This window comes from Malus domestica, chromosome 01, assembly GCF_042453785.1.
Source record: "Malus domestica chromosome 01, GDT2T_hap1".
Taxonomy (NCBI): domain Eukaryota; kingdom Viridiplantae; phylum Streptophyta; class Magnoliopsida; order Rosales; family Rosaceae; genus Malus; species Malus domestica.
In genome coordinates this window covers 16,451,522-16,479,506 of record NC_091661.1, presented here as the reverse complement: position 1 = coordinate 16,479,506, position 27,985 = coordinate 16,451,522, and the positions used below count along the sequence as shown (strand labels likewise).

Sequence of the window (27,985 nt, the reverse complement as noted above, 5' to 3'; positions counted from 1 at the left end):
ACGTTTAACAAAGTAATTATTATTATTATTATTATTCAGAAATAATACACCAGGAATCCTATATGCTTTCTGTACACAAATTACAAGCTTCTGAATGACATCATCCCTACCAGTGTTTTTTACAACTTTCTATTTGTCCTTCTATTTTGTCAAAGTAATTCATATACTCGAACCATTTGATGCACGGGAAATCAAATCAAATAAAACAATTCAAATACAATATATACTGCTGGAAGATGACAAAATCTAATACCGTGGAAATGATGAAGCTTTGGCCCCAGTGGTTTTAAACCTTATGATCGACGACTATATAAGCTGAGAGCCAAACCGAGAGAAGTGGCAAACTAGGCACCTTGTTGACCGGCCTAGATATTCACTTCTGTCCAGCTGCTTTGCTCCTTTAGGATTCAAGCATAGTACCCTCCTTAAGTGCTGCTTGAGCTTCACCATCCATTCCAAGGGCCGAAAGGGCAACAGCCTGAAGATAACATGCAAGTGCCAAACTGGGGAAACTACTTGTGCTTGCATTGCATCGTTTATAGCTTCCTGAGGCATGTCACTCATGAGATAAGACAAACTACGCCGGGCAAAAGTTGTTGGAGAAACAATCGTTTTGACATCAACGAACTGCATGCGAAATAAAACTGTAAGCAACGATAACAAATGCAGATAAAACAGCAATCAAGGATTTACTAAGCTTTTTCTTCCGGTTTTGTTCTTTTTGTTGGTAACTCCGCCTATGTATCTTACATTGCCGGTCCCAAGCCCGGATAAAGGAGGAGGGGGAGGGCGTCAGGTAGTCGACAGCCGGCACTCCATGATCACGTCGAATCCTTATGAAAATGAATCCAGAACAAAATCGCGCTAAAGCTAGGGCGTCACCCGTAAGTGGCGCGCTGTGTGGCCCGAGCACAGTGATAAATGAGCAAGGGTCGCTGTATCTCCATCGGCACCCGGATGCAGTGTTAAATGAGCAAGGGGGCCATAGAAACTTCTTTTCGAACGACTCCACTCAAAGTTGTTTGGGAGCATATGCTCCTATCAACTTTACACGGGACACACAAAAGAAGTACTTTGATCCTATTAGACGGGGGAGGGTGAAGAAGCTAGGACAGAAGGGTAGAGTTCAAGAGAGCAAAATGCGTTTAGGAACGTGGAATATAGGAACCTTAACGGGAAAATCTATGGATGTAGTGGAAGTTATGGTGAGGAGAAGGATAAATATTATGTGCCTACAAGAAACTAAGTGGGTTGGTAGTAAGGCAAAGGATCTAGAAAACTCAGGGTTTAAACTTTGGTATTCGGGCACAAATAGAACGAGAAACGGTGTTGGCATCATCGTGGACAAGACCTTGACACAAGATGTTGTAGATGTCAAGAAGGTAGGAGATAGAATCATGGCAATCAAGATTGTAATAGGACAAGAACTTATCAATGTGATTAGTGCGTACGCACCTCAAGTAGGGTTGGATACCAGTTCGAAGGAGAAATTTTGGGAAGACCTTGGAGACTTGGTGCAAGGAATTGCTCAGACGGAGAAGTTACTTATAGGAGGAGATTTAAATGGACACGTGGGCAGGGAGACAGGCAACTATGGAGGTTTCCATGGTGGCCATGGTTTTGGGGAGAGAAACGAGGATGGGGAAGCTATCTTGGATTTTGCAATGGCATATGATTTTTTCTTAGCCAACACCTTCTTTAAGAAGAGAGAAGAACATGTGATCACCTACAAGAGTGGGTCGTCAAAAACACAAATAGATTTTCTCCTAATGAGGAAAGGGGATCGTATAACTTGTAAGGATTGCAAAGTTATACCAGGAGAGAGCGTGGCTAATCAACATCGCTTGTTGGTGATGGATGTACATATCAAAAGAGAGACAAAAGAACAAGACTTGGAAGTGCCCAATGACTAGATGGTGGAATCTAAAAGAAGAAAAACAAGCCATTTTCAAAGAGAAAGTAATCACCCAGTGTGTGTGGGATAAAGAGAGGGAAGCTAGCCAAATGTGGGATTCTATGGCTAGTTGTATTCGAAAAGTAGCAAAAGAGGTATTAGGAGAGTCCAAAGGTTTTACCCCACACCAAAAGGAATCTTGGTGGTGGAATGAGGAGGTACAAACAAAGGTGAAGGCTAAGAAGGAATGTTGTAAAGCCTTATACAAGGATAGGACCGATGAAAATGGTGAAAGGTATAGAAAAGCGAAGCAAGAAGCGAAGAAAGCTGTGAGAGAAGCTAAGTTAGCGGCTTATGACGATATGTATAAGCGACTAGATACCAAAGAAGGAGAGTTGGATATCTATAAATTAGCTAGAGCAAGGGAAAAGAAGACAAAGGACCTAAACCAAGTGAGGTGCATCAAGGATGCGGATGGAAAGGTTCTTGCTACAGAGAACGCGGTTAAAGACAGATGGAAAGGTTATTTTCATAATCTTTTCAATGAAGGACATGAAAGGAGTGCTTCTTTAGGGGAGTTGAGTAACTCAGAAGAGTGTAGAAACTACTCTTTTTATCGTAGAATCCGGAAGGAAGAAGTGGTTGTAGCTTTGAAGAAGATGAAGCATAGAAAAGCAGTAGGCCCAGACGATATACCAATCGAAGTGTGGAAAGTTTTGGGAGAGACAGGTATAACATGGCTCACTGACCTTTTCAATAGGATTTTGAAAACGAAGAAGATGCCAAATGAGTGGCGAAGATGAGTGTAGCGGAGATGAGGATGCTTCGTTGGATGTGTGGGCACACGAGAAAGGATAAGATTAAGAATGAGGATATCCGGGGTAAAGTAGGAGTAGCCGAAATTGAAGGCAAGATGAGAGAAAATCGGTTACGGTGGTTTGGACATGTGCAACGAAGGCCCACTGACGCACCGATTAGAAGATGCGACTATGGGACAGAGGTTCAAGGCCGAAGGGGTAGAGGAAGACCTAGGAAAACTTTGGAAGAGACTCTAAGAAAAGACTTAGAGTACTTGGATCTAACGAAGGACATGACACAGGACCGAGCACAATGGCGTTCTGAGATTCATATAGCCGATCCCACTCAGTGACTTGGATTTTCCAAGTCTCCAACCGAGAAGTTTTCCTCACTCGGGAAATTAAGGGAACACTACCCCAACCTACATGCTTCACTCAGAAAGCTTCAACATACAAGCTTCAACAAAAGAAAATTCAAAGAACTTAGCGAAGAAGGTTTTGGTGTATTTAACACAATACGTTGAAATGAAGGAAAACTTATTTATTGATATCCCCGACAAGCTACAAATATGTACATATACATGAGTCAAAATAAACAAACAAGAGGGAGCCTTCACAAGGGTTGCTTAGGAGAAGTCTCAGCAGTCGGTAGAGCCCCAGAAAGAGAAGACACCGGAGGGAGATCATTCAGAGCCTCAGTACTGGACAGAACCCTAGAAGGAGGAGGCATCAGAGGTTGATCATTTGGAGCTTCATTACGCGGTACAGCCCCAGAAGACGAAGGCAATAAATGCCTTTCGAACAAACCCACAAATCTCTGATGATCAAGTAAAACCTGACCATCAGTTTCCTTCATCTGGTCAAGCTTCCTCTTCATGTTTGTAGCATAGTCATGTGCGAGCCGGTGCAACTGTTTATTCTCATGCTTGAGCCCTCTAATCTCCTGTTTGAGACTCATCACCTCAGCCGCCAATGATTCAACTTGGCGGGTTCGAGCAAATAGGCGTTGGGCCATATTAGACACAGAACCTGCACACTGAACACTAAGAGCCAGCGAATCCTTAACAGCTAACTCATCAGACCGTTTGGAAAGTAGTCTGTTATCTTTGGGAGTGAGAAGGTTCCTGGCCACCACCGCAGCAGTCATATCATTCTTCATCACAGAATCCCCAACGGTAAGAGGACCAGTAGGGGAGACGAATGATGGGCGCCATATGTTGTATGGAGAAGGCAGGGCTGCCTCTTCAACAAGGTTCAAGTCAAAACGACGGTCGGATGGGCCATACATTTTCAAAGGTGTTGAAGAGAGAAGAGGTTGGACAAATCAAGATCTTAGAAGTGCAAGAATGGAGCTTCTACTGGTGGAGATTCAAGTGTGCTTTGGAACTTAATGCCAGCCCCTATAAAAATCTGCACTCGACGGAGCTTCAGAAACCGAAGAGGCGCCTGCTCAGAAATCGAAGAGGCGTTTGCTTTCTCAAAAGCTGGGCTGCTTAGAGACCACGAGGGTTGATATCAGAAATCGAAGAGGCGTTTGATTTCTCAAAAGTTAGGCTGCTCAAAGACCACGAAGGCCGATCCCAGAAATCGAAGAGGCGCTCGCTTTCTCAAAAGCTGGGCTCCTCAGAGACCACGAGGGCCGATCTCAAAAATCAAAGAGGCACCTACTTTTCCAGCCTTGTCAGCACCTGTCACACGCACACTCAGCTTTGCGGAAATTATGGGCATTCTGTCGAAGACTTCTGAGGAAGTAGAAAACACATGAATCTTACTGTTCAATCACCCACTTCCCACACGCAACAATAGCTCATGGGTACCACATATAACTTTGCCAAAGTTCTCTGCCAAAATTGAGCACGTAAAGCTTGCAGCTCCCACTATATCGCTCTGACCAAGAAAGGTAAAAGAATAGCAAAGAAACAGCACTAACAAAGTTTAGACCCATAAATTTTGAAGGTCTAGCTACCATATTATTACCCACAAGGGTAAAGGAACAGTACCACTGCTGGATAATTGGAAAGTCCCTGTGTGTCAACCTCTGTGCTTCGTGGCAAGGTAGACTAGCAAACATGCCCAACCTTTACTCACACTCGAGAAAACACTACCAATAAGATTGCTTGCTCCAAAATCGAAGAGGCACCGTCCTCTGAATCTCGAGAGCCAGACTCCCAACATGACTACTTTCTCAAAAATCGAAGAGAGGGTAAAGGAACAGTACCATTGCTGGATAATTGGAAAATCCCTGTGTGTCAACCTCTGTGCTTCGTGGCAAGGTAGACTAGCAAACATGCCCAACCTTTACTCACTTTCGAGAAAACACTCCCAACAAGATTGCTTGCTCCAAAATCGAAGAGGCACCGCCCTCCGAATCTCAAGAGCCAGACTCCCAACATGATTACTTTCTCAAAAATCGAAGTGACACTGCTCCCCGAATCTCGAGAGCCAGACCCCCAGCATGATTGCTTTCTTAAAAATCGAAGATGCATCGTTCTCCGAATCAATCGAAGAGACGCTCGCTTTCTCAAAAGCTGGGCTGCTCAGAGACCACGAGGGCCGATCTCAGAAATCGAAGAGGCACCTACTTTTCTAGCCTTGTCAGCACCTGTCATACGCACACTCAGCTTTGCGGAAATTATGGGCATTCTGTCGAAGACTTCTCGAGAGCCAGATACCACAGACCACTTTTTCAAAGTGCTCTGACATAGTTAAAACATGTGAAGTTGGCAGCTCCCACTACCGTGCTATGACCAAGCAGGGTAAAGGAATAGCATTACTACTTGTTGTTAGGGAGACTCCTATATATGTCGACCTCCATCCCCAACGGACAGGCAGACCTGCAAAAATGCTCAACCCTTCCTCATATCTGAGAGGGCACTCCCAACGAAGCCTTTCGAAATATTCAGCTTTCTTTCCCCCCGATAATACCTCTGCAAACAAGCTATACTAGAGCAAGAATATCTCATATCATCAGGGTTAAAAGCAAGAGTATCCCATATCATGCTTTTTCCCTGTCTTTTCCTTTGGCCTTGTTTTTGCCTGCAAGACAAGGAGAAAGAGAGCAATCAGTCAGCACTTGGAATCAAGCTTCCAACCAGGAACTGACTGCCTGGAACCCCTTACCTGATTACTTACCTGGCATTGCTCTCGAGTACTCATCTTCAACATCTTATGTTTCCAGGGAAGATACCGCATCTGCTTGAGGAACAGATAGGGCAAGTGCGAAGGATACAAGGAAGCATGTGAAGACAAGCGTAACAACATACGTGCCGATACATCCATTACTCTGTCAAAAGCAAAAGTATCCCATATCAGCAGGGTCGAACGTACTCTAGATTTGATGGACTTGTTTTGACCCTCAAATTCTTCAGTCGGCTCTGGAGGAAACCAGAAAACCCTCCAGCTCAGTTCAAGAATAAGCCTGTGGAAAGTTACTTCTTCAAAAGTAAAAGTATCCCATATCATCTCTTCTCATTTTTCTTCTCTTTATCCTTCATGCTGCTGCAAGATGGGGAGAAGGTGAATAATCAGCCGGAGCTCTGATTGCTTACCTTGTTTGTCACCTCTTTCAGCAGATCCCCTAGCTCGGCGACTTGGGGGACTCCTACTACATGGTTTGTATCGCGCTTGACCAAGCCTGAAACTACAAGTAAGCTTCAAGTGAAATTGATACATTACCTTGTGCATCTCCACCAGTTAAAGATACCACCCCTGGATGGAGGAAGAGTACTTCCAGAGAAGATGCCACATCTACCTATGAGACAGATAAGGCAAGTCAAGACGATACCACACTCCGATACTTAGAAGTTTCGTGATTACGAGATCATTCTCTCACAATATTTCCTAATGTCATTTGTACTAAATCATTCACTTGTACTCACTAAAGGAGAGCTTGAACCTATGTACTTGTGTAAACCCTTCACAATTAATGAGAACTCTTCTATTCCGTGGACGTAGCCAATCTGGGTGAACCACGTACATCTTGTGTTTGCTTTCCTATCTCTATTTATTTATATACTTATCCACACTAATGACCGGAGCAATCTAGCGAAGATCACAAAAAGCGACCGTTTTTGCTGCCTAGGATCTATCTTGCAAGAGAACGGAGAATTAGATGGTGATCTCAACCATAGAATACGAGCTGGATGGATGAAGTGTAAGAGTGCATCCGGCGTGTTATGTGACCGTCGTAGGCCATTGAAGCTTAAAGGAAAATTTTATAGGACGACAATGAGGCCAACGATGTTGTATGGCACAGAATGTTGGACGGTGAAGCATCAACACGTACACAAAATGGGTGTAGCGGAGATGAGGATGCTTCATGGGATGTGTGGGCACACGAGAAATGATAAGATTGGGCATGAGGATATCCGAGGTAAAGTAGGAGTAGCCGAAATTGAAGGAAAGATGAGAGAAAATCGGTTCCGGTGATTTGGACATGGGCAAAGAAGGCCGACTGACGCTCCGGTTCGAAGATGTGACTACGGGACAGAGGTTCAGGGCCGAAGGGGTAGAGGAAGACCTAGGAAAACTTTGGAAGAGACTCTAAGAAAAGACTTCGAGTACTTGGATCTAACGGAGGACATGACACAAAACCGAGCGCAATGGCGTTCTAGGATTCATATAGCCGACCCCACTTAGTGGGAAAAGGCTTTGTTGTTGTTGTTGTTGTTGTTGTTGTTGTTGTTGTTGTTGTTGTTCTTTTTGTTGGTCATGCAAGTAGAGTTACCTGGTTCAGGAACTCTAAGGTACCTTAAACTACCAATTTTCGCAAAGCACGTCGTTCCTAAATGATTAAAAATGCTTCTCTATACATTCAGAGAAGAAAAGAGAAAGTGCTCAATTATCTACAAAGCATAGCAGTCCAAAAGCATTCCTATATCACATTTTCTCCAGCTTTCTACAATCGCAACTTTGGCTTCGTCGTAAACAATCCAATCTAAGTGATAGAAAGATCGCTTTGGGTGTCTTGAGCAATCAAATACCAAAACATTTGTAATTACAGAGTGGTAACTACACTAGAAGAGTAAACCACCCAAAATCTCGCACACATTATCATTTTGCTAAAAAGACAAGAACAAAATCGACAAAAAGCGAAAACAAAACATTCCCAACTAGTCCAGTTACACAACCCACCTTCATTCTACAACTAACAATTGTAAATCAAACCCGAAATGGAAAGACCCCCAAATTTGTGAGCTCAAATTGCACACATGAGAAATTAAATTGTGAACCCAAATATTAATATTTCATTTTCTCGCTACCCTTTTCGTAACAGGATCAAAGTTTGAATTCTGAAGATGAAATTGCGGGAAGAAAAAGGAACTTACAGGGTTAAGAGCGTTGGGCTCGGAGCCGTAATCAGCAGTCAAGAGGAAATAGGCAGCAGTGCAGTGGCTACCACGGTCGTCCTCCTCACCAGCCTTTCGCTTTTTGAGTTAATCGCCATGCTTTTGCTTTCGCTTGGATTCTCTGGAAAGAAAAAGGGTTTAAAGATGGAGACTTTTGAGGGTTGGTTTTAGAGAAAGTGATGAAGTTTTAAGTGAGGGCTTTTCATTGTTGGGAGGGGAAGAAAGCACAAGATGGAATTGGAAGAAAATGGAGTTTTTACAAAACCATTTCCACTTTACTTTTAACGAAAAATCATATTTTTACCTTTAACTATCATTATTTATTATATCTTTAAAAATAACTTTTCGCTAAAAGAAATTTTTTTTGAATTTTTCGTTAGTTTTTCTAGATTGATTCTCTTCAAATATAAAAGTTAAAAAAATATATATAATATATGAAAAGGAGAGAAGTGGGAGAGAAATGATTTTTTTTATTTTTTTAAAATTAAAATGCAATGATGAGGAGGTTATAAAAATAATTTGAGAACTGTTATTATTATTTTAAAATTTTCATTTGTACTTTTGATAAGTAGGGGTGCAACATGAGTTAGATCATACCCAACCTGATTTCAAACCCAATTGAGAGGGTTAGAATGAAGGAAAAACTCGTCTAAACCCAACCCAATCTCAACCCGATTAATATTGGGTAGGGGTGGGTTCGGTTCCTTTTTGTTTGGGTTTTTGCCAAAACTGTAGTTACTATTCGATTCGATTTTTTTTTTATTTTTTTAATTCGGTTTGATTTGGTTCGGTTTTTTATATATATATTTTTTCAATAAGTACTAACAGTGTTGCATGGTACATTACATCACTAATGTATGCATTGTTGAAACTTCAAAGAGAGGGCAGATGCATATTTATTCCATTACCAAAAATAAGGGAAGATGCATATATTCCAGTACCAAATAAAACAACTGGGCAAAAGCCTTATTCAATTGTAAGGCACTGACCTCAAATAATTATAATGCAAAAACTGAATTCTAATAATTATATGCAATGGGAAATTAACATAGAATCCATTTCATACCGGGTCTTAGTTAAGTAATTGGCTCCTGCCAAAATCCATTTCATCACTTGGCAATAAAAAACAATAACAAATCCTTAAACTAATCGTACAATAAAAAACAATAACGAATCCTTAAATTAATTGCATATGGACCAGGATCCTCTCCTAAGCAAATGGAGAGGATCCTCTTGACCAGGCTCATCGGGCCGTTCATTTTTTATCAAACGGCTACAAATAGGAGGCCCCTCTAAAAGTTATAATAATTATAGTCGTTGGATAAAAAATGAACTGCCCGATGGACCTGGTCAGGAGGATCCTCTCCATTTGCTCAGGAGAGGATCCTGATCCATTGCATATGTACACAGTAATGTATTAGTTAGTAAGGGTTACTTATGTATCATAAAAATCGTTTAAATCGGTTTAGAATTCGGTTCGGTTTGGTTTAGTTAGGTTTCCGAACTCTTGACACCGAAACTGAATCAATATAATCCAGTTCGATTTGGTTTTTCTAATCCGATTCAGTTTTTCTTTGGTTCAGTTTATTTCGGTTTCAATTTGTTGTTCAGTTCGGTTTGTTTTCAGTTTTCGATTTTTCGAATCCACCCCTTTTGGGTTGGGTTGATGTTTACTTGTCCATGTCAAGCCAAATCCAATCTGATTTCTAACCTAAATTGCTTATGCACATGTTACCCGTCCCACTTCATATTATTATAACTAGATAAAAGTTTGGGAGGACTATACTTGAGTTGGTTGTTTGCTTTGCATTTGAACAATGAACAAGTGTTGCTTAGGGATGGGCAAACAGGTACAGGAATTGCGGGTCGGGGCGGGTACTGTCACAGCCCGTCCCGAAATCTCATTTATCGCGAATGTGAAATGACGGAATTACCCTTAACGGTTGCTAAGGTACGTGTGACATGTTTTTTGAATATTGCATACTCTCCTAAATTCTTGGAAAATTTTAAGTGGATTAAAATTTTATACAAATTGTGTGGTTAGGGACTTAAGAAATTTGGATTGTGATTGTTTTGGGTGGACCACACACACAAGGGACAAACACACTCATCTCGTGCCCTCTCTCAGTTCACTCTCTCTCCCTCCCTTTCGAACTCGTACGGACAAGAACCAAAACCCTCAAAACTTCACATATCGATGTCAAAAAGGTGAGTTCCTTCCTCCTTACGACCTCCTGAATCGATTGGTACTAGTTTTAGAACTGGAAACCCTCGAAATCACGTTGAAACCGTAACCCAGTTTAATGTCACTGTTCATGCACATGTGAAATGTTGGTTTTCAGGGAATTCTAAGCCTACAGGGAGCTTAGTGAGGTCCCAGCCTACGGGGAGCTTAGTGAGGTCCCAAGGAAGCTCGGAGTACTTAGTTTGAAGGTTTTGGACGTCAGGATCGTAGGGTTCGAAGTTGGCTGGTTTTCTTGGATTTTCTCCAGTGAGATTTCGTGTGTTTTTTAGCCTTAAATTAGTACATCGTGATTCTACATGCTTAGGGCTTCATTTTGGTATAAATTTCATAAAAAATGGTTAAGAATTGATGGAGAACAAGGAGTTTGAAAATTTCCCAGAAACCGGCGACTTTTCCGTCGCCGGCGAAACCAGTCCAGCGACTGGAGGAAGGGGATGACACGCGTAGGTCCGTGCCATTCCTGGCGTGTGAGGGCACGTCACTGATCCAAAAAATTTTCTAAAAATATCTTGACGTCCGTAACGTCAAGTAGATCACTGTGGTATATTCATATACCCAAATTGAGCATCGTATGAGAAGTTATTATGTATTGCTGGTTATGTGCTTTAAAATAACGTTTTTATAGTTGTTTCGCATATAGGTGAGACCTATCATGAGGACGAGCGCATTCAAGGGCATCACGGGGGTTACGACCCCTCGACATACCAGTGAGTGGGCAGTTATTTTTTGTTTATACCTATATACTACTGATTTTTCCCAGAAATTGAATATAAATGAATGTATGTTTTAAAATGCCATGCATGCATATTATATGAAATATATGAATTAGTATTTGATGCATTTATGTGAAATGGTGTTATGGACGCACATGTGAGTATCAGGTGAGTTTTATGTTGTTCATATGGTTTATTGATGATGTGAATTGTGTTGAGAGCTTATAACCTGCACCCCTGGTGTTAGTGCTTATATTATTCACCCCGCACCACACGCTCACCTTGGATCCAAGTAGGTGCATGTCGTACAGATCACTAGAGGTGGTTCCGACATGTCGTACAGACCATTAGAGGTGGTTCCGACTTGTAGGTGACTTTAGATTATTATACAGCTGTTGATGAGAGAAGCACTAGAGCGTATTCTTACACCATTCTTGTCATACAGACTACTTCAGGTAGTTCCAATTTATGTGCAAAGTAGTGCCGTACATGTCACAGTGGTGACTTCGGTTGGGTTAGATATTGAGCTATAGAATTAACCGTACAAGACAGCTGCAAGGTTTCCGGTTGATTCATTATTTCACCGGTTATATTGATGCATCCTTATCATGTTTTGAATCATAGCATGGCATATTCTTGAAAAGTGTTAAAGACTTGTGATTTGAGTTTTGCTGTGATATATGATTATGTATATACTATTTTTCTGGGAAAATATATAAGTTTTACAGAGAAGGGTTAGAAGTGTTGTTAAATGAAATATTTTCGAAAAGCTTTGTTTTACTGACCCACTCAATCTTGTTTTGCGCCCCTCTAGGTTCTAGTTAGCAGTGTTGGAGGCTCACGAGGATTCCCACGGCATTCTGACAGACTACTTAAATGTAGGACTCACCTTCGGGTGTTGTAATTTAGTTATGGTCATACTTGATTGCACTTAGTACTTATGCTCTGAATATGTGTGTTTCACACTTAAACTCACTCTAGCATGTTAGTTGGATATTATTGCTAGTAGTTGGTTTTTATTCCTTCGTATTTCTTTTATCTTTTGCTTCTACATCGCACTTTCGGTTACGTCACACTTACGTGATGCCCAGCACGCCTTGATTCTAGGATCGGGGTGTGTCAAGTACGAACCAGTTCCAATTTTTTGAGAATTGAAATGGGGCGGGGTGGATCCATAGTATTTAAGGGGCGGGCCGAGTCCTAGGATTTGGAATAACGGGACACTGGACGGCCCGTTTCTAACTATAAATCATTTACTAATTCTCTAAACCTAATTCATTATCCATTCCATCCCATCGTCCCTTTCCTTCCTGGACTTAAACTAGACTCCCACTCGAGTCATTTCCTCCACCACCACGACAGCTCAGCTCTGATGCGACTCTAAACTAGTGGGCTTTGGTTATGACTAGTTAGACCACCTATTGTCATTATTATCCATTAGGGCCATTACCTAGGTAATACTATTAGGCCCATCCATACCTCAAACCCTAGCTATCCTTGGGTGTATTTAAACCTCTTTTATGATGTAAAGAGACTATGAATGAAGATATGAATTTCCTTTGATTTCCTTTTCTATTTCCTGCATTACTTTCCTTGCAATTTCCCTTTTATACCATGTCTGATCCTATCAATCTCCCTTGACGGCACCACCTATTCCTCATTCTTTTCTCCCTCCCACCCTTGAATTGATTGTGTCGATTGCTTCGAGAGTTCTACAGAACCGAACTGGATAGAGCATCAAAATTAAAAAAACCTAGAAGATCAATCAGATTCTGAAATACCCATTCAAAGAACACAAAGGCATTGCCCCCACGTGTACATTTTTTGACAAAAGGTTTCATCTTAGTGGAAAACATAATTAAAAATTAGGACTTTTTGCCTTTTATCATAAGGATATGGAATTCATCTTCTGTTTGGTAGGCGATGGCTTCGCCGTCGTGCAAAGCATACAGAATCATGGTGCTCAACACCCAAAACCTCATCGCAGCTAGCGACGTTTTCCGCCAACAGGGTTCAGTTCACGGAGTACATACAAAAGACTGCCATCGTCGATCTGAGTCAGATTGGAGCCTTGCGCCATCGTCGTCGATCGGAGTCGAGAGACAGAGACCTTGATTTGGGATTGGGAGAGATAAGCAAGAAAGACGGGGACCACCACCTTCACTGATTCACCACCGGTGGTTCAACTGCTAGTGTGGGTAGCTTCCAACCCGTCAATTTCGTTGGCAGTGGGAGCAATATGGAACCGTGGAACATTCTGGAGCTCTGTATCAAAACCAGAAAAGAAAAAAAAAGAAGTTAATTGGACCTGTGGACCCGCCTCTAACCGGCCCATTTGAAACGGGCTGGGTTAGGGCCGGTTCCCAAACTTAAAAACCCTCTACTCGGTCCGGCCCGCCCCATTACTGTTTAAAACGGGTAAGGTTTAGTTCCTTCAAAATTGGGCCCGGCTCGGCCCTAGTTGCTTTTACGTTTTATTTTTGGTTAAAGCATTGATATTGTCTTGTCATTTAATTTCAACTTTGCATGGTTGGAACTTTTGATATGCGTTCCATGATATTTGGTTTATTTTTATCACGGATGGTGATGTGTAAAATTGAATTTTAAACAATGTTGCATTATTTGGTTCAAAATTTAAGATTTATCTTATAAATAATGTGTTAAGAAGATTGAATTTGATAAAATTGGGCAAACCCGAATTTAACTTGAGTAAGCCGAACCCAATTTAAACCCGTACTCGAGTAAACCCCTAGGAACCCAAACCCAACCCATACCCAAATTAGAAATGTTGGGTTAGGATTTGGTCAACTATCTAACTCGCCCAATTTGCCCAAGTTGCACCCTACTTACAAGTTTATTTTTCTTTCTAAATATAGAAAATTTGAAGTGCTAATAATGAAAATTTTAAAAATAGATTTAATAAGGACAACAATGATGAGAGCACAAGCATGATGAAAGTATAAGATGCGCTTAAAAGTGATGTACAAAGTGGTCAAGTGCTTAGCTTAAAAGTGATATTGATTAACTTGGATTTTGAGAAAACTCCACATTGCATCAACTTGTCAATTGCAAATTTTAGCAACCAAATTGTATAAATTGGTGTTAAGCTCTTCTGAAGTAAATGGAATGCAAAATCATGAAACGTTATTAAGCTCATTTTTTCGCCTGAAAGTTAGAATTTAAGGAGACAGAAAGACAGGGCACTAGAAAATAGAGGAAAGAGAATGGAAGAGCCTAATCCATCTACTTGATTCTACAAGAGATTGGTATAAAGGAGAGTCCGCTTTCTTAAGTTCGTTGTTCGTGATTATATTTATCAATTTTGTCTCCTTAACATTATACTTTATTCCTCCTGTGCAATTTAAAAGTTAAAACCCATCAGTCCTTTAACTCCCCAGACAAACAGCACCAATGGAAGAAGAAGCAAAGCCAGCTGAGTCCACAGCTACCCAAGTCCTCCCAACCCCTCTGAGCTCCGCCGAAGTTCTCCCTGTATAGCCTCCTCCGTCTTCTCTTCCTCCCAAGACCAAGAAGAGACCTCTTGAAAATGATGCTCTTTTCTCCAAATCATCCACCCTCTAGCGTCCTCATTTCGAGGTACAGCTAAAAACCCATGTCCCAAGTTTTGCATCTATATGTGAATTTCTTGTAAATTTTGAAGATTTTTGTGATCTGGTTTTTCTTTTTATTGAATTGTGGATTTGGGTTTGTTTGGATTCACAATTTGCATGTCTTTAACCTTTCTAGATATTTCATTTTTCTTTAATAAGATTAAATAAATGTATAATCTTTGTAATTCCGCTGCCTTGTACTTACATTTTAGGCGCCCTTAGTAGCTCTGCATTGAAAACTTTGTCTAAGTAATGAATTTGATGGAAATGTCTGTTAGTAATGATTGAAATTAATGTTTTCGGTTGCAAAATTCTAATATTTGAACTATTAAGTGAAGAATGAAGGCATATATGATTTATGTTCTCTAGTGAATTGAGGTGTTTCTATTTTGTATTACGTGAAGCTGTCAAAATTAGTTTTTATTTGCTACATTTCGGATAGTGTTCGATTATTTTAGGCTGCAGACCAAGTGTAATATGTTAAATGTATGTTATATCATTATGTAATCTGTATGCCATGGGTAGAATTTAGAAGTTGATTAGGTCCTCTTGAGACTGTTGGGGAGGCCTTTGGGTGTTAACTTGGTTTGTAGATTGTTCGTCTATCAAGGTTGTCAATGTAATCACTCTAAATTCTGCTGTTTTGAACTGCTTCGTCTGTTTACCACATTATTTGAAGTATGGATGAAGTAACTTGCTGTCTTTTGTTATCTTGAAGGTTCTCCACTTTGGAACATGCAAGCCATCCGAAGAAATTCAAGAATGTAAGCTCATCAAGATTTTGTTTTCATCTTTTCACACAATGACATATAGTTATCCCTTGAGTTGTATGATAAACCTGAGCTGATTTGTTAATATTAAAATAGGTGGTTTATTAATGCGGTGCTTATGATGACATCCGACTTTCATTCACGTGCTAACTTGGTTTATTAATCTGTCGGGTGAATAATTATATTGAGTTTCACGCTTGAAACTCAGTTTGTGATAGTTTTATTGTTGGCCACCCAATCCTAGAATGTTGTTAGTAGCATTCAGATGGATTATTAAATCTGACCTGATTTATTAATCTTAACGCAAATGGTTTATTAATGCTATGGTTATGACTTCCGACGTTCCTTGACATGCTAACTTGGTTTATTAATCTATCATGTGAATGATCATATTGAGTTTCACCCTTAAACTCAGTTTGTGATAATTTTATTGTTGGCCACCCAATACTAGATATTGTTAGTATCATTCTGATGGCCTTTTGCTTCCTTTACGATGAGATATCTGTCTCACTCATCTTCTTATGTTGACGCATGGTTCTGTCCTGAGTTTCTTGAGCTCCATGTATGCCTTTGCTCCAGTTTTTGTATCCCTTTGGACACTTTTGAGTTCAAGGCTTTTTGACGGAGCCAATTGCATGAGATGTTGTTTGTTACTTGCCATTTGACAGACAAGTAGAAAGTGACTTTTTATGGATTGATCATGGGATGTGCTTATGATCATGTATGTTGCAAATTGCAGATGTGAAGCTTCTGATGGAACTTTGCAAACAACAGATGACGGCAGAAAAAGTTTCGGCAACAAGAAGTAAGAATGCACCAGCTGAAAAGCCCCAAGATACAAGGGCTTTTGGGAAGCCATCAGAAAGTAAGTTTCCATCAGGTGTAGCCAGTGAGAAGCAGCGGGCTGAAGATGGTCAGACTCAAGGGACATATATTGTTGGTAGGTCTGCTTTTGGCTGGAATTTCATTATATTTGTGGGGGAAGAACCAGTCTACTATGGAATAACAAAGGAGTCATTTTGAGCTAATGGCAGCAAAGAAACAGTTCTGTAGTCCTACCGTTACCATAGACTGTGATTGCTAGCAGAAATTATTAATCCTACCCCATTATATAAAAGAAAAAGGGGATTTCATTGATGATTTTATTAGAATGGTTATTCACCTTGATTCTTCAAGCGGGATAAGTGGATGTTATAAATTTGTAATATTAGAATGGATGTAATGATTTGATCAACTGAAATTTATGTCAGCAATTTTATTACAGAAAGACAGGTTGTTTGAGTAGTATCTTCGCTGGAGACATGGTACTATTATCCGGACGTCGGACCAGACATCTGCTAGGACATCAACTTAAAACAGTTGCAGTGTGTCAAGTCTCAAATGCAAACCCAGACCAAGGTAAGCCATCTGCTGCCATGTTTCCTTCCCTTGCAGATCCAGTTGCAGAACAGGCTTTTAACAATCAACAGTGACCCCCAAAAGTTGGATATTCCTCTCTCTGTAAATATATTCTTCTGCACAAGGATGATTCTGCGGACACCCAACTATAAAGACAAATTCTTAGTTGTTCATAAACCATTCTTGGGTGCCCAGGGACAATTCTCGGGTGTCCACTGAATCACTATTTTCGTAAGGAAAACAACTAGACATTGTCAGATTCATTCACAATCTAACAAATGTCCCTAACTTAGGAATTGGATCCCATCCGGATCCATTTCGTGGGGATCCTAGGGATCCTTATATCTTAGTCATTCATCGTGTATCGTGCGGTTAGAAATCATTTGACTTTTATTATTTAAAATTAAACATAAATAGTATTTGAAGAAAATTGTCTGCACGATGTACGATAAACAGTTAGGATGTGGGGATCCTTAGGATCCTCACAAAATGGATTCGGAGAGGATCCTTTTCCCCTAACTTAAGCCATTTGTCATCCCACCATACCTGGGTGTAGCCAAGTTGTTTAGAGCATTATGCTCCCCCTTGAACTTGCACCCAAAGTGCATTATGCTCCCCCTTGAACTTGCCCCCAAAGTTCGAATTTCCTTCCCTATAGTTTAGTTTAAATTAGAATATTGCTCGAATTAGAAAAGTTAGACGCAGCCCCAAATTCAAGGCCAATGATTCTGGTGTAAGCACTTGTTCAAATAATATTTATTTTTTAACCATAACATCTACTGAAGCGTGTGTTGAGTGCCTCAATTTTAAAGGGATTAACTTTCATCCCTGATTCAATGGTTCACTTAAAAAAGATAATCACTTTTGAAAATTTTGGTCTTGCTAAAATTATTTTTATAGGTTAAAGGGGCTTTACACTAGGATTTTCAATACCTTTGTGAACAAAAAGAAAGTAGTTTTGTGGAATTATTGTAATGCGAGCTTCTTCAATGGGGCACCAAAAGTCTCACTTTATCAATCATGTTGTCTAGTGGAATTATTGTAAAACGAGCATCTTCAATAGGGACTATAAATGGAGTCCTCACATCCCTATATCACCTAAGGGTAATGCTAGGGAGACCAAAATTTTAAATTAAATTTGCAAACCAAATGATATGTCATCAATAGGAAATAAGCAAGTTAATCAACGCTTAAATAATAATCCAATCATCAACAACTACATCATTTGATTTGCAAATTTGATTTAAAAAATTTGGTCTCCTTAGGATTACCTATCACCTAAATATAGGGATAAATGTTTTCTAATGAACCAGAATAGAGGTCTCAAAGTATCTCAATATATAAGAAATCGCCAAATATCTCAAAAAAATCCTCAAATATGAAGACGGTATGGGAGATGCTCTTGGTACTTGATGTAGTTTATCAAGTGGAATTATTTTGCTTTCCTAAGTAATTGTGGTTCTTGGTCTTAATTTGACTCTAAAGAACAGGGTCGTACTGCAATCTTGCATTGGATGCATAGAGAGGATTTTTACATGAGTAAGGGGATCGGGTTTGTTGTTGGGTTTTGGAGCGTTTGTGGCAAATTGATATCAATAGGTCCTGAAGATGTGCATATTTCAAGTTCTTAAATGTTGTAAACGATCGATTGGGTTTAAGTAAGGGTGGAGTTGATCAAACGACGGAGAATGCTTAGATGCATCTTTTTAGCTTATGCATATAATTATTGAATGCTATAGAAAGTGGAGTTGATGCATCTTTTTAGGTCGTGGAGATATGCCTAGTTGCCTTACTATATCTTTGCAGAAAATGCTATGCAACACTTTTTATAGCAATTATTGAATGCTATAGAAAGTGGTTTGCCGTGTAGTGAAGACAAGAACAGGAGGTACTGTGCGTGCGGGATATTAATTTAGATCTTAGATCATCTCCTTAACGGAGATGTCAAATCATAAGTGGAATGTCATGTAATCAAATTTGAAGGTAAGAACAAGTTCTAACCAATATGTCAATCCTATGTGGATTGACATATGAAAAAATGTGATGTCAAATCATTTTTAATTTTTTTATTTTGTGGGTCCTATTAATACACCAATTATAGATCTTTGAAATTTATTTTAATTGATTTGTTTTTAAAATGGGTCATACAAATATCATTTATAACAAAAAAACATATCGGTTGGAAGTAGAGAAAATTTGACATTGCCATGTTAGCCATCAAATTAACATTTGACATTTATCTTTTAACATCTCCTTTGGATATGCTCTTAACACCACAGTCGCATCATCAAAACCACACTGAAATCAGCCAAATCGAATTACTTCTATTTATTCTTTATGAATAAAAAAAAATCAAACTGAACCGAATCAAATAGTTGTAGAATTATCAAAGAGATGGGCCAAAGGCCCACTCCAACAACACCGATATTGTTCCAAATTTGGTAATTAACACATGCACAATCCGTCAGGTATGGAGTTAGAATATTTAAACTTTCCTTTTGTCAGAGATATGGTCAATGTGAGATATTTCAACACGTCCCTCATGTGGGACCCAATTTGCGAGTCACACGTGGGAGATCCACATATCGACAACCACACAGAGCTAAGGGGACTCACCTTACAAGCAGGGTCAAAGGACCCACCATCATTGATCAAGGCCAAGAGGACCCAAGCATCACGTAGCAGTACAAGCCCGCTCCTGGCTATGATACCATATAGAATTATCAAAGAAATGGGCCAAAGGCCCATTCCAAAAACATCGATATTGTCCTCAACTTGGTAATTACCACCTGCACAATCCGTCAGATGTGGGGTTAAGATATTTAAACTTTCATTTTGTCAGGAATATGATCGATATATGATATTTCAACATGTCTCTCACGTGGAACCAAATTTGTGGATCACAAGTACCACATGGAGCTAAGGGGACTTACCTGACACGCGGTGTCAAGGGACCCACCATCATCACGTGGGGCCAATGGGACCCAACCATCACGTGGTAATATGGACCCGCTCTCTGGCTTTGGTACCATGTAGAACTATCAAAGAGATGGGCCAAAGGCCCACTTTAGCAACATCGATATAATTCTCAACTTGGCAATTAATTATCACATGCACAATATGTCAGATGTGGAGTTTTATCACAAAAGGTCTCGGTATTAGTTGGAGTGTGTTAGGATGTTTAAATTCTTCTTTTATCATGCATACGATTGATGTGAAATATTTCAATAATACTAACTTCGGTTTTGACAAAAATCAAACCGTAGTAAACCGAATTAACAAGTAAAGAAAGAATATGAAGGAACAAGAGAAAGCGGCAAAAGAAAGACGTTTCATTGCACGTAGAAAATAAATGAAAAAAGTTTAAATTTATTTTGACCGCACGATCTGGTTTTAATGGTTGATATTTTCCACACAGGTCTTACAAAAGTTTGCCCGATCACATAGGTTAGGTTAATAGACTTGTTACTAGGGATGAGCAACGGTTATGGCGGGCGGGTAACCGCTATTATTTACCTATAACCGTTTATGCTCATACCCGCATAACCGTTTACCCGTTGGGTAATTGCCTAAACGGTTATACTCATATCCATAACCGTTTATAAACGGTTAATCATACCCATAACCGCATACTCATTTAACCGTAACCGTTTAATACTCGTTTACTCATTTATCCTTTTTAACTCGTTTATCATTTTTTCACCCGTCTACATGTTTTTTAACAACTTGAAAATTAAAAAAAATTTGTCATAATTTTCTTTTTTTCTTTTTTTTTGACAATTAAACACCGTTATAGGTACATTCATCAATACATTTCCATATTTTAATTTTTTTAAGTCCTTATACCATTACAATAATTGAAATAATAGTTTACCGACGATATTTTTAACTGTTACCAATGAAGGTAAATATAATATTTGCTAAGTATTATTGGGTTACAAAAATTGTTTAGAAGACATTTTTGTCAAAGCATTTCTGTCAATTTCACGGTTACCCGTAAATAATTTAAATTAATTTGGCCAATTCCTTGATGATGAGAATCATCATTCCTGTAGCAGTGTTATTGAGAGAATGACAGATGAATTCCTTGCTAATTTATTGGGTGCTAAGTATTATTGGATCGAGAACATGGTTTGTGTTAGTTTTACATATATAAAATAAATAGGTAAACAGTTACCCGTTTATAACCGCGGTTAATACCCATAACCGCCAATTTAAATTTCACGGGTAAACGGTTATAACCATAACCGTTTATTTATCTAAACGGTTACCCATAACCGTAACCGTTTAATTTAAATGAGCGGGTAACCGTGATTACCCATAACCAATGGGTATTTGCCCATTCCTACTTGTTACATATGAAAAGACTTCGCGACGTCACTACCATTCGAAATTTCAACTAACTTGCACGATTGAAAAATAAATTCGACATATTTTAACTTTTCAAAACTAGACTTAACAGGGGCAAAGGTGATGAATTCTTGATTAATTGTGTTTCTGCGTCTTGATCTTGATTGTAATTGTTTTTAGGGAAAATTTGAAATAAGTCCAATTTTATAAGCATACTTTTGAAATAGGTTCAATTTTTAACGACTTTTGACTTTTGAAATAGGTCCAATTTTTAGTTACTTTGGACCCATATCAAAAAACTTTTTTTTTTTTTTTAAGATGGGGGAATTATTGTACTTTTGCCAAGGTTTTAAAAAGACGTTAAGCGCTAGTTGAGTGACGGATTGGGCCTAGCGCCTAGGCGATTTTAAGTAAATTTATTATTAACGTATGAACGAGTGCATGCTTATAGATTATAAGGTATTAGAACATAATGAAAATATGGAGAACAAGCGTATAATGTGTGTTCATCTAAGTATTCAACAAGTCTCTTACTATTTATTGAACAAAATTTGGATGCCCAAAATCCAAAAATGTTCTCTTGGTTACTTGGTGACCAAGAAATATATGATGATTCACTATTGGAGTAAAAATGGATCTTAATCCAAACCACAAACCACCCCACAATAACAAACGGATAATGCTAGAGAGATCAAATATTTAAACCAAATTTACTAACCAAATGACAGGATTGTTAATGATTAGATTATTAGTTAAGTTTTGATTACCGTGTTTATCTTCCACCATGTCATTTGGTTTAAAATTTTGTTTTCTCTAGCATTATTCATAACAAAAACAAATTTCTGGGTGTTTTATTTTTGTGTTTTGTTAAAGACACATGTCCACATTTCCCGTCAGTGATTATTTTCTTCTTGTATCAGCCTTTGGATCATAACGAACGGTGAGATTTAACTTTGTCGTGCAACGCATATTTCTCACACGTCTGGGTCTATCTGATCCCTCTAATTATGCTGAAAATTCTCAACTGTGCGGACCTCTAATTCCAAAGATGTGTGATGATCAACATGAAACCGTGATCTCAAGCAATGCAGAAGAAAAGGATGAGCCTATAACATGGGGATTTTACATCAGCATGGCGCTTGGTTTTATTATTGGATTTTGAGGAGTTTGTGGCAACCTGATTTTCATCAAGCCATGGAGATACTAGTACTTCAGCTTCTTGAATGTCTTGAATGATTGGCCTTATGTGAGGGTGATTTCGATTAAGCGGCACTTCAATTAAGCTGTGATTTTACTTTTCTTTCTTAAATTAAGCTATATGCATGCATCTCTTTATAAAGTTTTTTCTGGTTAATTTGGCTGTCTTTTTTAGAACTTAATTATGTGTGCTTGTCTATTTTTATTTTCAGCGTTTCTGAGACAGCACATAAGGTTCACTTCATTGGAAGAGCTTCACGGGCCTTATCTATTTTAAGTTTTCAAGTATTGATCTGTCATAATAAAGAACTTTACTACTACATCTCCTTGGCAGATGATTTGTTAGTGTCACTTGTTTGTAAGAAGTTTACTGCTACTTTTACTTTATCAATACCTTTTTGCAGTATATGTTTAGTATCATGATATTTACTAAAGAAATTCAGTTAATTCTGGACTGTATATGATTGTTTTGTTCGTCGTAAATTTTTGAACAAAGTGTTTTAACTTTTAATTTTTAATTTTTATCCAAGTAGTAATTTATATCAATGTCTGACAACCATAAGACGACGTTTGAAAAACTAATAATTATTATTTATTTATCCAAGTAGGAATCCTATATGCTTTCTGTACACAAATTATAAAGCTTCTGAACGATTTCCTCCCTACCACTGTTTTTAACAACTTTCTATTTTTCCTTTCCATTTTGTCAAAGGAATTCATAAGGTCTTAAACCAAAAGAAGTGGAAAACTGGGCACCTGGTCGAGCGGCCTAGATTTTCACTTTTGTCCAACTGCTTTACTCCTTTTGGATTCAAGCGTAGTACCCTCCTTAAGTGCTGCTTGAGCTTCACTGTCCATTCCAAGGGCTGAAAGGGCAACAGCCTGAAGATAACATGCAATGTGCCAAACTGGGGAAACTACTTGTGCTTGCATTGCATCGTTTATAGCATTCTGAGGCTTGTCACTCATGAGATAAGACAAACTACGCCGGGCAAAAATTGTTGGAGAAACCATCGTTCCAACATCAATGAACTGCAAGCAAAATAAAACAGTTGGCGACGATAACAAATGCAGAGAAAGCAGCAATTCAGGATTTAATATTTTTTTTTTTCTTTCAGTTTTTTTCTTTTTTATTGGTCATGCAAGTAGAGCTACTAGGTTCAGATATTCTTAAGGTACCTTAAACTACCAATTTCGTTTCTTCTATCAAGAATTAGAAGATAAGATGTAACGCCAAACAAACTTCGTACGAAGCTGTGCTAGTAATTTATTTTAACAGGTCAGATAAAGAACATCCTATTGAAGGTCAAATTTGGATATTGGTATGAACATGAAAGCAACTCTTATCAAACCTCTACTCAGAATTTCCCACAAGTATCATAATAAGAACCTAACCTGTGAATAACACTCAATCGTGGTTCTGAAGTCCTTGTGCTTAAAAGCAGAATCCCCCTTTTTCTTTGAATCTAATGATTCCTGCATTTGGTCAGTCCACATTTGGAACGAGAGCTGTAGTGGAACGTAAGAGAGAAAATGTTTCAGTAACACAACCAAACTATTGAGAAGGCTAAATATGCACACAACACAACTTAGAGTTTTCTCCATTAATTAAGCGAATATAGAACCTCATTTGTCATTCCATCATCTTTATAGCCGATACTCTCTAGGATCTCATGTATAGCAGTCAAATCCCTTCTTGTGCAGGCTTCGCCAAGCGGTGAAAGAGAAGACCCGGAGGTACCGTGTGGGATACCCATCAAAACAGAAGAAGGAACCTGCAGAGGTGAGCAAAAAGAATAAAGGAAGTTCAGGATACAGCTACCAGCATCATGTTAAGCATCTATAAATGATTAAACTACTACGATGGTGCAGATCTGAGTGCTTCTAATTGGCACCCAACAAGTACGGTATCACTGAAAACCCTTGTAATTAACTACCCTCAATTTCGGGGCATAAGAGATTGATATTTTATAGAGTATCATTCACCATGAAAGGCACTAAACAAAAGTGTAACTCTCTCAAGTCCTCACTAATAACAAATTAGAGTCATATCCCTTTCCCAATTTTTCAAATATTTCCGATTGGTACAAGGTTCAGTATTAACAAATAGTGAATCAGTAGATACGAGCTTACACAATTAGCTCAGATTGAGTTCGGTGAAAAGAAGACAACATATGAATATATTGCTTACAAGACTGGCCCAAGATATAGATCTAAAAACAATTGTGTGAAGATTTTAAACAGTCAAACTATGCTCCCCTGGTAAAGTTGGGAATAGAATGCTTAATTAGAGAAACAGAGGAGAAAGAACTAACCTCATCTTCTTTCTGAAGAGGAGTCAAAGAAGCAACTAATGACTTTGGATTTGGTCGCTCTCGGGGTTCAGATTGTAAACATCGTGAAGCCAAGCGTGCCAACTCAGTACCATCATCATTAGAAAGCTGTACTTCCAAGCAAGAATCTGTCAGCATCTGAAGATTTCTGTCCCGAATCAGGTCTAGGGCCTGGCACATAATGATCAACCACCAGATGAATACATTTGCTTACTTTGTGTTTACATATCCTAAGAAGGATAAATTCTCACGCAGATTTCATAACAATTGAAAGTAAACAATATTTTATTGTAGGTAAAAGAGTAACCATTAGATCTTTACAAGAGTTTCCCTAATTTAACTTTTCCTACAAATGGTTTTTTCTTTATTTTTCACCTGTTCACCACTCGAACAATCACTTAAACAATTGAAAGTAAACTATATTTTATCTTAGGTAAAAGAGTAATCATTAGATCTTTACAAGAGTTTCCCTAATTTATATGGTTTTTTCTTCATTTTTGTTCCGTTCACCACTGGAACAATCACTTACATGGCTAGGGGGGATATGCTTTCCGCTGAGAAGATCAATCAAGAGAGTCCCAAAGCTATATATTGCACTTTCTGGTGTTACTCTCCCTGCAAGACAAGGGATATGCAGTGTATAATAATTGCTGAACTACATACTTAATGGATGCTTGTCAAGTAAATCATAAACTTGAATGAGATGTTTGGAGCAAAAACGCCGCTTTTTTTTTTTCCATGATCTACCTACCATTCCTAATATATTCAGGTGGAGTAAATGCCAGATTTGTACTATAACTCTTCCCATCCCTACTATTTTTCATCAGTCCGAAGGTGGATATTCTAGGATTGCCATCCTGAAAAATTATAATGAATAAAGTAAACGAATACAATTAGAATATACTTAGGAAAGGATACCAAACAGATGGAGTCAAAATATAGTTACCTCATCGAATAAAATTCTGTAAGCATTAAGGTCGTGATAAAGCGCACGCCCTTTACTTGTGCAGTATTCTAGAGCCTGTGCAAGATGTAACACAACCCTTAATCGCATTACCCATTTCATAGGCTGTGCATCCCCTGATGATTCAAGAAGGTAGTAAAGTTATTTTCCACTAAACAAAAGAACAGTACTCATCAGCGGAAACATTAGCGAAATTCGAGAAGATGGCAAAACTGAAACAAGACCACTCAGTTGTCAAACATGAACCTGTGCTATAAACGAAAGTCGGTATTAACAAAAGTTTCTAACACCCAAAAGGGGGGAGGGAGTAATAACCCTCAACCATTGTCTCAATGTAGATCCCCACACCAACATCTCTTAAGTAAAATTTGGCGATGGAATTCAGGGTGAAGAAGTGATAAATTATACCAGAAAAGAGACATTTATAGTTTGAAGTTCTAATATAATATGTGACCCTCATTTCTAAAATAAATGTGATGCTTAATATCCTAATATATCCTTTTCGAATGAAAACCCAAAATGAAACTATTAAGCAGGGCAATTGCAAGACCAAATGGATCCGATATCCAACCATAAAAATGAGTACAACATAGTTCATTAACCAAAAACCTAGTATAAGGAGCAAGCCTTACAATGAAAAAGATGCTTTGCAAGTGTTTCATTGGGCATATATTCCGCCACAAGCAACCTTTCATCACCTTCGCAACAACAACCAAGCAAATTGACCAATCTATGGTTGCGGAGGTGACCAACCAATCTTGCTTCCTCCTGCAGTTGGGGCAAATGAAAATCATCTCAGAATAGTGGTTGTAAATAGAGAAGACAGAAAATGATGTGCTTCCTTTAGTGGAGCAGATAAAACGTTAATGAGGAATCATTTGGTCCAAAAATAACTGTAAATTTCAGTCATAGAGAAATACAGCTATGCATTCGTGAATTCTACATGCCAAAAGCACCCTATGACCAGAATTGCAAAACCACATAAGATCCCAACAGAAAATTACATTAGTGTAAAACATAAAGATAGAAACAATAGTTCTGCAGAAAATGTAGACTAGTTTTCGTCACCAAAGCATCTGGTTTAGAGTTTTATGATACATAAAAGTATGCCTACCAAAAATTGCTGAGCATCGGGCCAGGCCATCCTATTGAAGCGCTTAACAGCAATTCTCTTCTGATTTTCAAGTTTCCCTTTATAAACAATATTTGGAGCCTTCTCTCCTTGCTCAGACACAATATACTCCACGGCAAAACCAGATGTTGCCTTTTTAAGTTGCTCAAATGTGAATTCACGAAATGCAGGTAAGTTATCAACCTCGCTCTTCTCCTCATTATCTGTTAAAGGAGAACAATCCACAAGCATCAGATATGATCTGCTTCTACATCAAAACAGCCAAGCAAAGACATATTTTAACCCACCAATGTCAGGAGTTTCGAGAACCGCTGCCTTCATTTGTGAATTCCAGCAACATGGTATGAATTTGAAGCATTGACCCCCCATCTCAATGCCACGGTGTCAATTTAAACCACAAGTCCCTTTTTCAATCTCTGCCTCTAAAGAAAACCAACCTCAACTAAATCCAGATTCCTCTGACTTCTCGCCCACTAAACTTCAAAACCTCCTGAAAATTTATCGAAATAGAAGTCATCTGTTGAATCTCATTTCCTTAGAATCATAAGACCGAAAAATAAACTCGACTATAAATATATATTTGGGCATTAGCATTTTCTCTCTATCCACTAAACTAGTACTAGAAAATAATGAAATGAACCAGAAACAGCTTTAAAAGTTCTTTCAGTACCTCAACCAACTTGGGGAAGCTGAAAACACCAAAACCCAAAACCCAGTAAAGCAGAACCTTCACAGCTCACCAGAAAAGCTATAAGCACCGAAACTCAATAAGCACTTTTTCAGATGACCCAAAAACAAAAGTTGTTAAACCTTTCAGCTGCTTCTCCAATGCTCAAAACCCTTTTTCTGGGTTACTTTCACTCTACGTCTTTATCCTCCCTTTCTTGATCGGATCAAAATCCTCACAAGATCCAACCTTTTTGCCTCACAAACCCCAGAATTTGAATTCTAAACAAAACCCAAATCGAAAAAAAATCAGAGAAAAAAGAACGTGATAGTTGAAAAAATGGCTCAAAAATCCGAGTTGCTAACACTGTTTGTTTTTATTTATTATTTATATAGAAACAAATCTAGCATCAATCTATCAAAAACATCACAAGAGTCAAGGATATTAAACTAAGTTCCAATTAAATCATTCTTGTATTTATTTAATTGTGAAGATTTTGACCAGCTTGCTAAATTTCCTTTGTTTTACATTAGCTGGGCCAATGGTGTGGAGTTTATTGGTGAGAT

General features: G+C 38.7%; 1 protein-coding gene and 2 long non-coding RNA genes across 5 annotated transcripts; 2 read left to right on the top strand and 1 right to left on the bottom strand.

Moving 5' to 3' along the window:
• Nucleotides 1-3: 3 nt before the first annotated feature.
• Nucleotides 4-27,985, bottom strand: LOC103455251 (serine/threonine-protein kinase BSK3-like). 3 transcript variants are annotated; one of them, XM_070823674.1, is made up of 12 exons: nucleotides 27,423-27,985; nucleotides 27,040-27,242; nucleotides 26,735-26,955; nucleotides 26,253-26,388; nucleotides 25,603-25,736; nucleotides 25,408-25,513; nucleotides 25,186-25,271; nucleotides 24,639-24,827; nucleotides 23,949-24,098; nucleotides 23,719-23,832; nucleotides 23,080-23,355; nucleotides 4-352 (listed from the first exon to the last, which is right to left on the bottom strand). In XM_070823674.1, exons 2-11 carry the CDS (start codon nucleotides 27,119-27,121, stop codon nucleotides 23,101-23,103), a joined length of 1,473 nt encoding a protein of 490 aa, XP_070679775.1. In that variant the 5' UTR covers nucleotides 27,122-27,242; nucleotides 27,423-27,985; the 3' UTR covers nucleotides 4-352; nucleotides 23,080-23,100. The 3 variants fall into 3 exon arrangements, with proteins under 3 accessions (XP_070679775.1, XP_028950237.1, XP_070679780.1); XM_029094404.2 differs by lacking the exon at nucleotides 4-352 and having other exon boundaries at nucleotides 22,893-23,355; XM_070823679.1 differs by lacking the exon at nucleotides 4-352 and having other exon boundaries at nucleotides 22,893-23,360; nucleotides 23,805-23,832; nucleotides 27,423-27,917.
• LOC114821610 (uncharacterized) lies at nucleotides 14,179-16,529 on the top strand. The gene is made up of 3 exons (XR_003769238.2): nucleotides 14,179-14,594; nucleotides 15,327-15,372; nucleotides 16,118-16,529. It is a non-coding gene; the product is annotated as an uncharacterized lncRNA (long non-coding RNA).
• Nucleotides 22,185-22,710, top strand: LOC114821618 (uncharacterized). Its single transcript, XR_003769253.2, has 2 exons — nucleotides 22,185-22,372; nucleotides 22,536-22,710. It is a non-coding gene; the product is annotated as an uncharacterized lncRNA (long non-coding RNA).

Coding starts and splice junctions, on each gene's coding strand:
- LOC103455251 (XM_070823674.1), bottom strand. CDS start 27,121: ATGGGGGGTCAATGCTTCAAATTCATACCATGTTGCTGGAATTCACAA. Junction 24,828..25,185: donor AGCATATCCCCCCTAGCCAT/GTAAGTGATTGT, acceptor ATTATGTGCCAG/GCCCTAGACCTGATTCGGGA. Junction 23,833..23,948: donor ATGATGGAATGACAAATGAG/GTTCTATATTCG, acceptor GTTCCACTACAG/CTCTCGTTCCAAATGTGGAC.